The 16,099-nt window shown below is 50.0% G+C and overlaps 2 protein-coding genes across 2 annotated transcripts in view; one reads left to right on the top strand and one right to left on the bottom strand.

The window, feature by feature from the left end:
• Nucleotides 1-829: 829 nt before the first annotated feature.
• LOC114801019 (LHFPL tetraspan subfamily member 5 protein-like) lies at nt 830-2,124 on the bottom strand. The gene is made up of 2 exons (XM_028998964.1): nt 1,680-2,124; nt 830-1,143 (listed from the first exon to the last, which is right to left on the bottom strand). Exons 1-2 carry the CDS (start codon nt 2,089-2,091, stop codon nt 830-832), a joined length of 726 nt encoding a protein of 241 aa, XP_028854797.1. The 5' UTR covers nt 2,092-2,124.
• Nucleotides 2,125-7,553: 5,429 nt separating this feature from the next.
• The window catches only part of LOC114801018 (kinesin-like protein KIF21B), a 9,391-nt gene continuing 845 nt past the window's right edge, over nt 7,554-16,099 (top strand). Inside the window, exons 1-6 of the mRNA XM_028998963.1 lie at nt 7,554-7,743; nt 11,900-12,122; nt 13,543-13,725; nt 13,849-13,983; nt 14,972-15,100; nt 16,025-16,095. Coding sequence (XP_028854796.1) covers nt 7,703-7,743; nt 11,900-12,122; nt 13,543-13,725; nt 13,849-13,983; nt 14,972-15,100; nt 16,025-16,095 — 782 coding nt within the window. The 5' untranslated portion in view covers nt 7,554-7,702. The remainder of the gene's footprint in view (nt 7,744-11,899; nt 12,123-13,542; nt 13,726-13,848; nt 13,984-14,971; nt 15,101-16,024; nt 16,096-16,099) is intronic.

Genomic DNA, 16,099 nt, shown 5'->3' with positions numbered 1-16,099 from the left:
AAGATGTGTTTTATACCATGTAGGATAAAACCAATTTTTTTCTCTGCTGTGTGACTGCAGAATCAGGACAGAAAACTGTCCAGTTCACCGAAATCAGACTAGACAACTTATCATCAGCCATATGTCACCTTTACTGAAGATGCATCATAAAAGGACTAAAATGATGCTTCCTGATAAGGTGTATATAGAGAATGTAATGAGGAAACAAAGCAAAGGAAATTATTGGTCATCTTTTTATTAAAATACCAATTGAATGGCAAAAAGTAGCCAGAATCTTCTTTCTGAAGAAGAACCTGACAACGGAGGACACTCAAGCACATCACTAATAGCACTTTGTTTGCCCTTGGCACCACATTTTTATATAATTTTATTTGTTGATAGTGTTTGAATCGAAAAAAAAAAAAAGAATGTAACAACAAAAAAATTGCTTTATGTTGGCTAATTAACATTAACATCTTATCAAATGTCTGGATATACAATGTTATTCTTGCAGAGGAAATGCAAAGAAGTGTGGGCCTGTTTTAGTATAAGTTAAATAATTACAAAATAGAAAAATGACTTGAAATTCATTAAATTAAGTTTTTAAAGTGTTAATAAACAACCTAATATCCTGTAGTCCTGCAGAACCGTAGGCTAAATACCCCCCAGTAACCTGCCAGAATGGAACCATCAGAACCCCTTTGGAACCCCTGAGGTCCATGGGTTCTCCCTGACAGGTGAGGGTCATGTGATCAGGAATGGGTGCTTTGATGCGGCGCCTTCATCAGGTCAGGGGAGCCTCAGGCCTTTTCTGAAACAAGATATGAAAATCAGGGGGGTTGTAAACTATTTAAAACACAATTCCATCCAGGCTCCTCCTCCTAATGCAGCACAGAGGGGTTCTGGGGGGCGCCCAGATGTCCTCACCTTTCTCCCCCACATCGAAGTCATCGGGCAGCAGCTTGTCCTGTCGGTTTCCGAGGACGAAGGCCAGAAAGGAGAGGCTGAGTGAGTCGAGGATGCTGATGATGGCCAGGATGTAGGCCCAGCGCACGGTGCAATTGCCCAGCGTGTATTTATCCGTCCTCTGGCCACACATACGCTTCACCTCTTCAGAGTCCCACCCGTCAGGGTAGATCAGGCAGCCAATCACCATGCATCCTGCTGCAGAGGGGCGGGGCGGCACTCGTGAGTGTCCGTTTCAGGAGAGATCACCGTTCTACCTGCAGGTCGTTTATTATTGATCATAGCTGCAGGATAGAGTTACCAGACGACTTTCACTGGAGGATCACATTCACCAGAGAAAGCTGCGGTGAAACGTTGCGAAAACGTTCCACAGAAGACCCTGCACAAACCTTCAACGCATCTGCCATTATTCTAATAGTGTTCTATTAGAACTGAGCAGCTGACCAGACTATACATCACACACACCTGCCTCATACACACACATGCCATACTGCTTCAAAAATGCTGTCCTGCCTCACACACACACACACACACACACACACACACCTGTCTCACAAACACACATTCTCTCCTGTCTCACATGTATTCAGTCCACACACACTCCTGTCCTGCACATGTTTTGTATCCCAATTCTCTTCTGTCTCGCTCACACACACACACACACACACACACACACACACACACATTCTTCGGTCTCACATGCACACACACACACTCCTTTGTCACACACTTACAGGACGCGAGCTGCATCCAGGCGCAGATCTTGTAGACGCTGCCGGAGTTGCAGAAGAAGAAGAGGCTGAAGCTGACGATGGTGCCCACTATCAGCAGCATGGAGATGCCCACAAAGAACATGGCCGTCTTGAAGGCGCCGGACGGGATGGAGCCGAAGTCCAGCGCGCTGCCCTTGCAGGTGAGTTCGGAGGTGAGCGCGTTCCCAATGCAGTAGTGGAAGAGGCCAAAGTAACCGGCCTGCGGCGTGTTGACACTGTCCCCGATCCAGTAGGGCTGGATGAAGACCACCATGATCAGCACTGCGAAGGTGATGGTGAAGACGATCCAGAGGACCCCGATGGCGCGCGCGTTACGCACATAGTTGGTGTGGTAGATTTTGGCCGCCTCCTGAGCCGGTAGCAACTTATTCATTTTGTCTGAGGGTCAGAGGTCAGCAGAACAGGCTTCCTCCTTCACGGGAATGCAAAGCACCTGTGAGTCCAGATCCTGGGTGGACGATGAGAAGATGAGACAACGTCACTAATGTGGGCAGATTAATTCATGACGCAGGTCGAGTTCCTGAACTCCTCCTTCTTCATCCTGCTGGACCCTGTACAGAAGAGGTACAGAGGAACAATGATGGGGTTCATGATGGGGTTCCTGATGGAATAAAATTATCCTATGTTCCCATTTAGATGGAGACAGTGACCCTCCCTATCTCTGATTTATTGTTTTAATTTAAATTTAATTTACGGCACCGCTGGAAGACCGGACGCCAGTCCTCGTCTCATCTTGTATACTTTTAAGGCCTTTGTTGCACCTTTGCTCATCTGTTCGTTTGTGTATGTCCCGGCATCCCGTGATGTTTCTGGTGGAGTTAATACAGTGTAGAGAGAGGTGTAGATGGTGGTGCGTGGAGGTCCTGTGGCCACCAGATGGCAATGAAGCTCCTCCTCCCTCTCCACGGATTGGAGGACACTTGGTCCTGAAGAAGACTACAATAACAGTTTTGCAGACCTCATGATCCCAGAAAGAATATTTAGAAGACCAAATCTGGAAGAACATCAGCTTTATTGCTCCGTTTCGCCAGATTTTACTGTACCTGACACCAACCACGAAGAGACAGATTCTGAAGGATTTATTTAATAATGTGTTGGTGTACAGGCATAATCATTCTAATAAAATAAATCAGGCATAATCATCATAAATAAAGATTCCTCAAGATCTTGAATGAGGCCAATATTTAACACGTGGTGATCAAACTCCTTCACCAGCTGTCTTCTCCCGACTTGGTGTTTTGAGCCCTCTGGCCCATCAGCCAGTCTAAATTACAGATTTTTACGTGAGTTGACAGCATGTGGCCAACAGAGAGACCAATTTAAATCATTAAATCAGCTAATTAGACGCCTGCTTGTACCAATAATTGCTCAATATTTCATGATTATTGGATTATTGGTCAGACTGCATGAACGAGACAATGGCACAATAATGAGCTAGATCAACAGAGGGTCGTCTGCGCTGTCCCGCTGTCCTGCTGCTCTTTGTCATGAAAATCAGCATCTGGTGCCACTGATACGCTTCTGGCCGGAGCACTAAATTTCACCCCTGCATTTTTTTCGATGATTAACTCATTTTAATCATATCTCAGTTCAATGGGCGGTTGGTGTGGGCATATTTCGCCCTGACTTGCGGTGGACACTAAAGTCTCTGGTCTCAGTGAGACTTCACGTGAAGGCGGGCGTGCAGTGTGTTTCCATTCTTCTCTGCCTCCGGTGCTCTTCTTCACTTCGACCATTTAAAAAACGGGGGTTTTCACATCCGAGTTTAAAAAAACTGTCCCGTGTGTCCAAAAATCAATAAAAAATAAACATATGAGCCCCACTTTTTGACAAAAGTCATCATTTCTTGACCAAACTCTGCAAACTCTCCTAAGGAGACTGAAAATGTCAAGTGTTTTGATTTGGGACAGATTCAGATTTCCTGTTTTTCGGGCACAAAAGACAACAAAAGAGATTTGACTGGACTCACACACGTCTACTGAACACACCCAAAATGTCAGAGACATAAAACTAAAATATCATATAATAATTTTAGCACTGGATAATTAATTTTTTCATTGATAATAAAAAAATACCCGAGCATGCCTAAAAAGGACAAATGGAATTGGTGACTTGCTGCTAAAACAAATGATCGTCCCCTTCTCAGATTTATTATTGGAATTTAATTTTCAGCCATTTTTTTTATTCTTTTTACCCCTCATTTTCTGACACTCATCCTGTCTTTTCTGTCATTTTCTAACGCGCTGACTTGCAATCAGTGGCATTTCTCTGACTTACAATCAGTAGTTACAGGGACAGTCCCCCCTGGAGACACTCAGGGTTTAGTTTCTTGCTCAGGGACACAATGGTAGTGAGCGGGATTTGAACCCGGGTCTTCTGGTTCACAGGCGAGTGTGTTACCCACTAGGCTACTACCACCCATACATACATACATACATACATATATAGAGAGAGAGAGAGAAAGAGAGAGAGAGCCTGGAAAAGACTTTATTTCTGTCTGTGTGTGCTGGAGGTCCCCATAAACCACACCAACCATGGGTCGTAAGACAGGACACCGGTCCTCAAGTCGTCTTGTATACTTTCAAGGCCTTCGTTGCATCTTTGCTCATCTGGCCATCTGAGTTTGAGTGGGTACCGGTGGCAAGGACTCGTTCCGTGGTGTTACTGGTGTAAAGTCAAAGTAGAAAGTGTTGTTCATTTCAGTTTTTTAGCCTCAGATCTCAGCTGTCCTCTGAGGCGGTGGGGGGTTCCGTTTTCAAAAGCACAGATTTATGACGCTGACCGGCTTCCACCTGATCTGAGGAGATGAGATGAGCCTCTGGCTTTTCTGCTTATTGGGACAGTTATTAACGCTTCTTTTCAGCGCCGGCCTCATTGTCAGTCCATCACACAGCATTAGCAGTCCAGCCTGTCATGTGCTGCACGAAATGGGGGGTCAGTGGGGCGTCCATCTCTGTAGGAGAAGCCCAGAGGCTACAGACATCCCCCGCCTTCAGACCCAACCTGCCGTGAAATTCAGGAAATGAGGTCAGAGGTGGAGGGAAGTGACAGCCCTTCTATCGTTTCGGTTTGTCCTTATTGGTCTGGTTCCTGGATCTCGTTCCATCGTTTCCACCACCACCGAGGTCACAGTGGAACTCTCTGGAACCCAGAGAAGTAAAACTTTAAGCCACTCTTGATGTTTACTGGCTACTGTGGCCGTCGGGGGGGATCTGACCCAGCGTTCCAAACACAGATGGTGGCTTCATGTGAGAGAGGAGTGTTTGTGTGTGATTGTGTCCCCTCAGGCCTGCAGGAACAACACACACTCCTCTCTCTTCGACTGACCTAGATGAAGTCAGAGGCAGCTGACTCCGGATCTGTCTGTACCCTGGTCTCTCTCCGGACCGGTGAGACGCCAAGACGCCTGAGTTAAACCCATCCACATAAGATACGAACACACACACTCTAGCCCGGTGAGGACGGATTGTAATATGTGTGTTGCTATAAATGTGTAACTATCTAAAACTGCCCAACCCCTTAACTCAGGAATAATTTTTAAGATGAAATTTTTCATAAGGATGCGACATATTGGTAGCAGCATGGTACGTAACACACCCACCTGTGAACCAGAATATCACAAAATCACAAGTTAGTGAAATGGATTGTCTTTGTCGTCTGCTGCACTTAACCATCACCAGTGGGCGGCCATGACAGGCACCAGGAACAGTGTGTGGGGATGGTACCCTGATCAAGGGGACCTCAGTGGCACCTTGGCGGTTGAGCATTTGAACCCACAAAACTTACCCACTTACCCCACTTACTACCGTTGTGTCCCTGAGCACAACACTTGGTCCTGAGTGTCTCCAGGGGGGACTGTCCCTGTAACTCTTCTGGATAAGCGCGTCTGATAAATGACGTGAAAGGATAAATGTAGCCGTCTTCGTGAAAGTTATTAGTTGTAACATGTGACACACCACGGTACTGCACCCAGTGCACACAACCAAATGTGTCCTCTGTTTGGTGAGCAGTGGGCACCATGAAAGGTGCCCGGGGACAGTACCTTCATCAAGGGGACCTTTAAGTGAAGTGAAGTGATTGTCACTTGTGATGCACAGCACACGGTGCACACTGTGAAATTTATTTATTTAACCATCACCCTGAGTGAGAAGTGGGCAGACATGACAGGCACCCGGGGAGCAGTGTGTGGGGACGGTGCTTTGCTCAGTGGCACCTCAGTGGCACCTTGGCGGATCGGGATTCGAACCGGCAACCTTCTGATTACGGGGCCGCTTCCTTATCCACTGAGGATGCACACAGTACAGTGAACACACACACACACATGCACACGCGTCACACACCCCATAATCCCCCTCCCCTGCAGGGGGTCTTTGTCTGAAGATCCAGCCTGCATCACCGATCACAGTGCAGAGAAACAATGGTTCAGGGTCCGCGAGTGAATTCGTAATCATAACGAGCCCGGGCTGGTGGCGCGAAGCTGCGCAAACTAATTATATAACCCCGTGCAATAAAGACCAGACACGGTTTATTAAAGAGCACCAATCAGCTTAGGACTTCCAGGCACAAATATAGAAACGGTGCAGCGGGGATTATGGAGACATCAAAGAATGAGGAAAATGCGGCAGCGCATGCGGCGATTATCCTGCCGCCTTCTGATTCGCAGGCACGGAACGTTTCGCTCAAACGTTCCTTGAACATTGTAAATAGCGACAATGACAATAGGTTTAACAGAACCAAAACCAGTTTATAGAACTGACCAGTGCCAGTTCCAGGTCTGGGTTCAGCCAAAAGCTAGAACGCAAGCCGGCATTTGGTGGCAGCACCACAGCCAAGGAACTTCTAGAAACCTGGTGACCTTCAGACAGACAGCAGCTCCTGGCCTGTGGCAACAGGATCTTGCACCACTGGCTGATGGTCCGAGGCCTGTTGCATCGGTTCTGCGGAACCCTGGACCGCGTGACTACACTCGCTGGTCAGGAGTGTTGGGCGGGCATGTCGCCGATCCCCGTTACTGCTGACTAATCCGCCCCGGAATCTGGCGCTTGGACGCGACTACGTCGCAGCGGTCCGGATCACTGGCGGCCGAGTCCGACTCGACGGATCTCTCGCTACAACAAGCATGCGGACTTCGCAGTTCCACACACACACACACACACACACACACACACACACACAAGAAGGGGAGGTCAGGTGGATCTTCATCCAAAGATCACGAGATCTTTTTTTCAGGCCTACATATCACACGCATCTTCTGACTATGTGGTGGTCTTGGTCTGGACAATTATGTTGACGTGGTCGAAGGCATAAAACTGTGTAGAAACGGTAAAAACACAGCATGGACGTGGTTTAAAACTATTTGCAGAGATGAGACATTTTTAAGTCGCTTTGAAGTGAAAGCCTCTGAATTTCCTCTTTTCAACATTTCTACACTTCCTCTGCCCTCGTTTCTGCTCGCCTTTGTTCTGGCGCGGCCGAGTGACCTCTGACCCGCAGGGCTTTGAGCACTGCCCCCTGACCCCCCCCCCGTCTCACTTTTACGGCCATTTAACGCGACTCAGATGTCGTTTGTGAACCCAGCTCCGCACCGCACCGCCGCCTGGCAGCGCCGGCTACCCATTGGACGACTGCGCCGAATTGGGGGGCGGGAGCTTTCGTCTGATTGGCTGTTGTGCTGTCGATCATGTACCGGTGTCCCCGCCCCCTCCGCCGTCTGCTGCAGCGGCGCGTTCTGCGAGAGACGCGGCGCGCCGAGCGGCGGACTGGTCGCCGCAGGGTTTTGTTCCGTCGCCTCGTAAACGTTGCAATGTCGCGGCGGCTCAGCGTCGCGGCGCGTGACGGCGTCCCGGCCATGCGAAGCAGCTCCTCGGAACCGGGCAGACGGGCCGAGGGACAGACGGGCTGCGGGTCCGTCTGACGATGTCGCGCACGGCCCCGCCGCTGCTGCAGTTAACGTGACGGCGCGTCCACCTTCCAGCGGAGGAACCATGACGGCCCAGAGCGACTGCTGCGTCAAGGTCTCGCTGAGGTGAGGTCCGACGACCGAGGCGTGATGGGTGCGAGGAGAGGACATTTAAAAAAATGTAATAAATCAATCGATTTGTTCATGTGGGTCAGCGCGCGTGACGGGTGCTGGTTTCACCGCGGTCCGCCACGAGCTCTATTGTTGCATCCCCGACTGCAGACTGGACGTCAGAAAGTGACTTTACTGACGAGAGGAAGTGTGTGTAGGTCTGTCACCTGCCCATTGTTTACGGCAGCGTGTGTGTGTGTGTGTGTGTGTGTGTCTTGCAGAAATTGATCATCCACCCCAAAATAACGGTCCTCGGTATGAGGAAGGGCGCCATATAATAACGACCTTTCGTCTGTCCTCACCGCTTCCCCCAGAGGCCTGTTAACCGCGTCTTGGTGGCCGCCGCTGGCGGAGATCAGCATCTTTTTGTCCTTTGCCGCCTTTCTTCACCCCGCAGGAGAGCGTGGAAAAGGTGTCGAGTCAGCAGAGATGTTATACGCGCGAACGGGAGAGCCCGTCGCCGTCCTCTCTCCACGCCCCGGGGCGGCGGGGTGCTGCCAGTCTCATGGCCTCTCGGGCGGAACCGAGATGTTCTAAAGATGCGCGTCCGGCCTGCGCGACCTTCCCCGGTTCTAACATTTACATTTACAGCATTTACCAGACGCCCTTATCCAGAGCGACTTACAGTCAGTATTACAGGGACAGTCCCCCCTGGAGACACTCAGGGTAAAGTGTCCTGCTCAGGGACACAATGGTAGTAAGTGGGATTGGAACCTGGGTCTTCTGGTTCACAGGCGAGTGTGTTACCCACTAGGCTACTACCACCATATTTCTCTTTCAACTGGTTCCCACTTTAAAGACGCTGACGGTTTAATACGTTAATTAACGTTCAGCGGAGCATCGACGCGCACGTCTGTTTTCCATTTCCCCCTGCCAGCGCTGCACCGCTCGTGGCCTTTGACCTTTGACCTGTGTGTTTGTGGGTGGTGTTTTTTTTTTTTTGTTTTTTTTGGTGATTTGCCTGTCCGGATGTTTGCGGCCAATCGGACGATAAGGCGGCTGATCGTTTTGGTGGGCGGGGCTCCTGCTCAGCTTTCGGCTTTCATCTCCATGTTTGTCCTGTCAGCGCCATTGAAGCGCAGCGGCGGCTGGCCTGCGCGCAAAGAACAACTTCCTGTTGGCTTCGGGGGGGCCGCGCCACGCCCTCGGCCGCTTCCTGTCGCCTGGCAGCGTGGGGGGCAGGAAGGGAGGAGTGGAGAGAGAGAGAGAGAGAGCGAGCGAGCATCACAGCGAGCATTTTGAGTTTAAAGATGAAATGTTTTCCTCTGGTTATATAAATTGTAGTTTTGGGGGAACTTGCAGCTCTTGGCTGCGCTCGGCGTGAAGTTGCGGTGAAAGTTGCGTGTCCGGAACGCGGCCTGACTGGTCCGGGGGTTAATGCGGACGCTTCTGCCTCGGCGGAGGACGTTCCCCTTGTTCTGCCCTCGTTCTCGTGAAGAAGACCCGCTGACGCCTCTGATCTTTATCTCCGGCTCGGGACGGAAATTCTCGTTTTTTAGAAGGAGCGGCCGGTCACACGTTTTAAAGGTTCGTGCGTAGAGTCGCCAGCTCAGCACAAATCCCATCTGGCAGCTGGAACGTCCCCCAGCGCCCGGTTCCCCCGAGCTCTGCTCTCAGCCTGTCTGGTCGCTGGCCTGGATCGTAGAGAATTGGGTAGTGGTGTGTGGTGTGTGTGTGAGGGAGTGTATAGTATGTCCAAGTGGGCGTTGGGAGTGGTTGAGTCAATTGGATGGTCCCTTTTTGTGAATTGGTTGCTGTTCTTTTCGACCCGATTCCCTGAGAGGAAGAAAGGAGTGGCTGTTGTGAGATAAAAGAGGAAGAGCGGAGCGAGAGACTCTATCCTGCACCATCTCGCTCCATCTCTCTCTCTCTCTCTCTCTCTCTCTCCCTCATCCCTTTCTCTCTCCCCCTCGGTATCAGAGGACGGCACAGAAGAAAAATAAAGAGCTGCCCTCTGAGGAACTATACAAAGAGGAACGTTTAGTTTGAATTATGTCTGCGTGGTTGTGTGTGTGTGTGTGTGTGTGTGTGTGTGTGTGTGTCACAGATGGGTCCAGCAGCACAGAGCCTCAGTGATTGGGGGGGGTGCTGGACCAGGTGCTGCTGCTGAACTCCCCAGCGCATCACGGACGCTGGACCATGAACACACACACACACACACACACACACACACACACACACACTGCTGATGCTCCAGCTCAGATTTGCATAGTTGGTCTGTGGGCATCTTTGTTCTGCTGACTCTGTGTCGGTGGCAATTTGAATTTCCACGGAAAGGTTGGATTTAAATATACGGCGAGCTATTAAAATTCACACACACACACACACACACACACACAACACACGTTTTCTCAACGTTGCACCATTTGGGGTCTGCTGGTGGTGCCTGACGTGACCGTCCCTCTGTCTCTTACCCCAGAGGCCCCTTAGATCGCTGTGTGTGTGTTATCTTTACCCACAATCCCCCAGACTCATTACTTCACTTCCTAAACTGTGACTGTGTCCCACTTTAACACACAATCACATGTGTGTGTCCTACGTGTGTGTGAGATAAAGTGTGTGTATGACTGCCCGGCCTAATCCTAATCTGCAGAGATATGTTGTGTAATCTGGAGGGTCAGGTAACAGGGATAATGGGGCGGGGTGTGTGGAGGTAAAGCTGATTGGGTTTTCGTGGCACGGACCCCACCTCATTTGACCCCACCCCTCACATGGTTCTGCTGATGGTGTCTATATTCTGTAGGCCTCACTGTACACACACACACACTGCTGTCAGAGCCTGCGGGTCTGATTGGGGTGGAGTATTTGGTATGTGTGTGTGGGCATCGTGCCCACTGTGTGTGAATTGTTGGCCAGAGCTGCTGTGACAGCAGGACTAACACACACACACACACACACACACACACTCAGGACATTAAAACAGCAGTTTAACCCTGAACAATGCAGAGTGTGTGTGTGTGTTGCAGAAGTTCTGTCCACGTCAGATGGTCTGTGGACTCATACGTTAAACACACACACGCATGCGCGCGTGTGTGTGTGTGTGTGTGTGTATGTGTGTGACAGTTAATGCACGAGGGTCAGCATGAGGACCCCCTCCTCGGGGGGCTGATGTGAAAACAAGCAGCTGCCCTCTTGTGCGGGACCGGCGTAAGCTCTGATTGGCCGCTGAAACGCCCACTTCCTGTCTGATTCTCCCTCGGGGGGGGCAAACGCGCCGCCGGGGGGGGGCTGGACTCCGGGGTCCGAGTTTGGTTTATGGACCCCTCTTGGTCTGCATTTTCCGCTACTGGTCCTGGTAACCATGGAAACAGCAGCTCTGACCACTTGGGCGATGGCATGTTGGCGACAGAACGGCGGGCTCCGGTGGGGTTGGCTTTCCCTTCCTGTTCCTCCTCACCTCCTCTCCGTTCTTCATGGTTTCCTCCATTTCTACTGACAGACGCCTTTACTTTACTGACGCTGAGGTGGTGCATGGCGTTGTGGGCGGAGCCGCGGGCCGCAGGATGTGGTGCGACACGGAAATGCTAAACGCGCAGAGATGCCCTGAATCTGAAAACCGGGCAGGGGGGGCGACGTCACAATTCTCCATCGAAACCAAAACCTATAGAACGCATGTCTCTACAGCGAGCCCAGGAGATCAGTCCACCAATGGGTCCTGGAAAAAGGGTTCAGAAATCCAGGAAAACCGTATGGATGGTCCGAGGTGGTGCTCTTTCCATCGGCCATCTAGATCCAGGACCGCGAAGAACCTCAGCAGCGCGCTGGTGGAAGCCTCCTGGTCTTTGTTATCAGTGCTGTGGGGGGGGGGGGGGGGGGGGGGGGCTGAAGGGAGGGTGCAGCTGGGAGATGGTCGGAAGTCGTGATGGAAGGCGGGATAAATGCTGCTCGGGGCTCATTAATTATTCATGACCGTCTCCTGTCACAACTGGCCGGTGGAGGCACCCATCCTGGACGGCTCTCCGCGCTGCTGCTGACAGGCCGTTCCTGCACAACCTTTCAGCAGCGGCATTTGAACGACCCTACATCATTCATCACAGGCAGCTCTGAGGCCGCGCCCATAAGAGAAGTCCCGTACATGCTCTTAACCTCTCGATGTTGTTCTCCAACGCAGGATCCGGCCCCAGATGGCCAACGAGAAGATAGAGGGCTGTCACATCTGCACGTCCGTGACTCCCGGGGAGCCTCAGGTGCTCCTGGGTAAAGACAAGGCCTTCACGTACGACTGCGTGTTCGACTTGGACGCCAAGCAGCATGAGGTCTACGGTGCCTGTGTGCAGAAGCTGGTGGAGGGGTGCTTCGAGGGCTACAACGCCACTGTTTTCGCTTATGGACAGGTTGGACAAACATACACACGCACGCCCGCAGTCAAGATTGTGTACACGTTGCCCAGAATAGTGATTGATGACATCACTAACTATTTTGCGTATATATAACTGTGTTGCGTAGAGGGTGTTGAGAGACAGAGAGTGTGTGTGTGAGAGATTTTTTTTTTGCAGTATAACAGCTCTGTGCTTTGTCAGCATGTGGTTTAGTTGGTAAGATTGTGCGTGTGTGTGTGTGTGTGTGTGTGTGTGTGTAAGCATGTTCGACCTGCCATGATTAAAGAACAGCCCCATACCTAAGTGATTAATTGGCCACTTTAGAAAAGTGAAGCACTGAGAGCTCCATTAAATCCAGCCTGAGCCGTACGTCACAATGCCAATAAAATCCAGTCCTACGGTCCCCCTGTATATCAGCTCCTCCGCGTGTCCTGCGTTACCTGTACTGTGGTGAATTCTGCACACTGTAGTACACCGTACTCTGCACAACATCATTCACTATACTGTAAAAATGTCAGTCGGTACTATAACTCTACTATATCTACATACTGTTCTACACCATGTTGTACAGTACACAGTCGGTAGTGCATACTCTACACACTACAATTCCCCATACTGGACAAAGCATAGTCTGTTGTAGAACTGTACTAAATGTACATACGATAGTTAGGGGTGTTGAAATGAATCTCATCGCGATGCAGTGCAGAACATAATGACGATTCGTTAAAAAGTCGTGCAGGTAGCGACTGTGGCGACCTGTTCTGAGTGCAGCGGCGCTCCGGGTGGCGGTTGCTCTCACCGCGCTGACTTATTAAACATATTAGATGTGTCGTGATATCGAAACGCTGACGTTCGTAATTGAACCAGTGATGGTTCACACGGTACACTGTACTCCACTGTCTCCGGATTCTCCCGGCCCCAAGACGCACTGGCTGTATTGGTGAATAATTTGGCCGCGGGTGTGAGTGTTAAAGCCAGTGTTGGTGATTTGGTGTGTGTTCGTGTGAATTTTGACTCCTGTCCCATCCCAAAATGGGTGACTTCTGCATGTTGGTCCGATGCTGTGCAGTGTGTTTGTTGCGATTAATTCGGTGTGTGTTTGATTGCATGCTTGTGTTGTGTTCTTTTACGTTGTGTGTACGTTGTGGGGCAGTGGTGGCCTAGCGGTTAAGGAAAGTTGCCGGTTCGAATCCCGATCCGCCAAGGTGCCACTGAGCAAAGCACCGTCCCCACACACTGCTCCCCGGGCGCCTGTCATGGATGCCCACTGCTCACTCAGGGTGATGGGGATAAATGCAGAGGACAAATGTCACTGTGCACTGTGTGCTGTGCTGCTGTGTATCACATGTGACAATCACTTCTCTTTACGTTGGTGTTGGGCGTGGTCAGCATGATGCCGCGTGTGTAGTGATCTGGGGGCTTTTGCTGACCGTAGACAGGATCGGGGAAGACATACACCATGGGGACGGGATTCGACGTGAGCGTGGCGGACGAAGAAAAGGGCATCATCCCGCGGGCAGTGCGCCACCTCTTCCAGGGAATCCAGAAGCGCCGCACCGAGGCCCAGGCGGCCGGCGGCCACCCGCCAGAGTTCAAGGTCAGCGCCCAGTTTCTAGAGGTGAGTGTCAGGATGCCCGCACATTAAACCAAGACCAACACATCTAGCGTATATGCCTACCATGGTAACAGCGTGTGTGTGTGTGTGTGTGTGTGTGTGTGTGCGCATGCATGCGCGCTCCAGCTGTATAATGAGGAGATCCTGGACCTGTTTGAGGGCGCCAGGGACAGGAAATCCAACATTAAGATCCATGAGGACAGCAGTGGCGGCATCTACACCACAGGGGTGACATCTCGACTGGTGACCTCAGAGAATGAGGTTAGCTGTTCTGTGTGTGTGAGCGATGTAGCCAGATGTTTACGGACACGTAATCTAGACCATGACACTGAATACATCCTGGACTTCTCCAACCCTACAACTGTAGGACTTATTATTATATCATATCCAACCCTGCACTGACACCGTTTGCAGGCTCACTCTACCCTGGAAGGGGGTCCCTCTCTGTATCTCCTCCTCCCAAGGTTTCTTCCTTTCTTTTTTTTCTCTCTCCTAGAGTTTTTTTGTGTGGAGTTTTTCCTTGTGTGCAGAAGGGTCAAGTGTAGGGGGTGTCAACTGTAGGGCCTGTCAAAGCCCATTGAGACATACTGTATGTGATTTTGGGCTATATAAGAAATAAATGATGTTGTTGTTGATGTAGCAGAAGTGCACAAACCACAAAAAATCCCCAGTAGAATTCATTTAAAAAATGTTAAAATCAACATTTATGTATAAATAATGTCTTCCCTGCCTACACGTTTCTTTATGTAATCTTTCTTAACAAATGAATGAGTGACCGTGACAGCAGTAACACTGATCTAATTATCAGTTTGCTTCTACTCGGCCTGTAATGACATTAGGAGCAGCCAGAGTGGATAATGTGAAGATTCCCTCTTTAGTTGGGCACCAGGGCTGGAATTGCGTTTGGCACCGGGTCACTGCGGTTCTTGTCCCACCTCACCAGGGACCATAGCTGAAGAGTGCGGGGTTAAACCATTCGTTTGGGGTAAAAATAAAATGAGCTGATTTCAGTCCCACTCTGGCCCTGACATGAGGCAGAGCTTCACGACAATGTTTAAAAAATGTCCTTCCTGGCTATAAAATTCATTGTAGCGTATTCAAATTTGGCAAAATTTGTAAAATTACTTTTTTAATGCTGCGTATTATGAAACACGTTAATGAAACTCATCAATCGATCACATCGTACTGTCCCGCGCAGTACGAATATTTGTTTTGGAACATAGTGGCAGTATTTTGCCTCTGTCCACAGCTGTTGGACTGTTTGAAGCTGGGCGCTCTGTCCAGAACCACGGCCAGCACTCAGATGAACGCCCAGAGCTCACGGTCCCACGCCATCTTCACCATCCACCTCTGCCAGATGAGGGTGTGTCAGCTGCAGGTCAGTCGATGATGAAAAGGTTACGTGCGGTCTGCGGGCCTTTACGGTCCCCTGACATGAAAGAAATGGTCCCCTAATACTCTATATGAAGGTCTCTTTCCGAAATTCAGCCTTGGTGCAGAATTACAGCCACAATGAGATTTCCCAGGACGCGCCGTTCCGGTGTCTGTAGCTTAAAATGCTACGGAGGAGGGGAGCGGCTTATAGAAGTTGAGGGGACATTCGCTGAAATGACATCATGAACACCAACCACTACGTCTGGCACAGACAAGACGTCGTGTAACAAATTCCAGATCCGACCGCCTCAGCTGCCGCTCTGTGAACTGCGAAGCAGAACGGCCAGAGCGCTCTTTACGTCTGTCGCCATTTCTAGCCACCGCCGGGCCATAGACAGTGTTAATGTTAAATCATCTCACAAAGTCGGGGACCTTTAATCCTCAACTCCACTGTTCTGATGAGATTCCATTTTTTTTACGTTTAGTTAATTGTTTAATTATTCAAGAGCAGAGATTGTGATGAATGATCAAGGGTGATGTAAAAGTTGCATGAATTCCGGTTTAAAAACCAAGTTAAAAATATCGCACTCCATGTCAGTTGTGCTATTCATCCTGTCGTGGTAAAAAAGTGAGCAAAACTCTTATTCGAGCCACAAAACTCTGATGTCTACACTACCAGTCGAACGTTTGGACGCACCTACTCTGTGGTGGTTATGCAGGCTAAGATGGAGCCATTTTGAATATTCCAATGCAAGAAATATATTTATGTTTCGATGAACCTTTTGTTTGTTACATAACCTCGCGTGTTATTTCATAGTCCTATGCCTTCAGTTTTGTACGATAGTGTAAAAAAATGCAGGACCAATAAATCAGTAGGTGTGTCCAAAGCTTTGACTGGGTACTGCGTGATATTTCTCCTCTGGGTCAGGTGAACGGGGAGGTGAATGGAGAGGAGGATGGCGTGTCTGAAGGCTCCATCTCTCAGCCCGCGTACGAGACGCTC

This window comes from Denticeps clupeoides, chromosome 12 (assembly GCF_900700375.1).
Source record: "Denticeps clupeoides chromosome 12, fDenClu1.1, whole genome shotgun sequence".
Classification (NCBI taxonomy): Eukaryota; Metazoa; Chordata; class Actinopteri; order Clupeiformes; family Denticipitidae; genus Denticeps; species Denticeps clupeoides.
The sequence above is the reverse complement of the archived record's forward strand: the minus strand, read 5'-3'. Positions and strand labels throughout refer to the sequence as shown.

Bases quoted from the DNA above. Each gene is read 5' to 3' on its own strand.
- LOC114801019 (XM_028998964.1), bottom strand. From the start codon at position 2,091: ATGAATAAGTTGCTACCGGCTCAGGAGGCGGCCAAAATCTACCACACC. The intron at 1,144-1,679 runs GTAAGTGTGTGA...GCCCCTCTGCAG, and splicing joins CTGGATGCAGCTCGCGTCCT to CAGGATGCATGGTGATTGGC.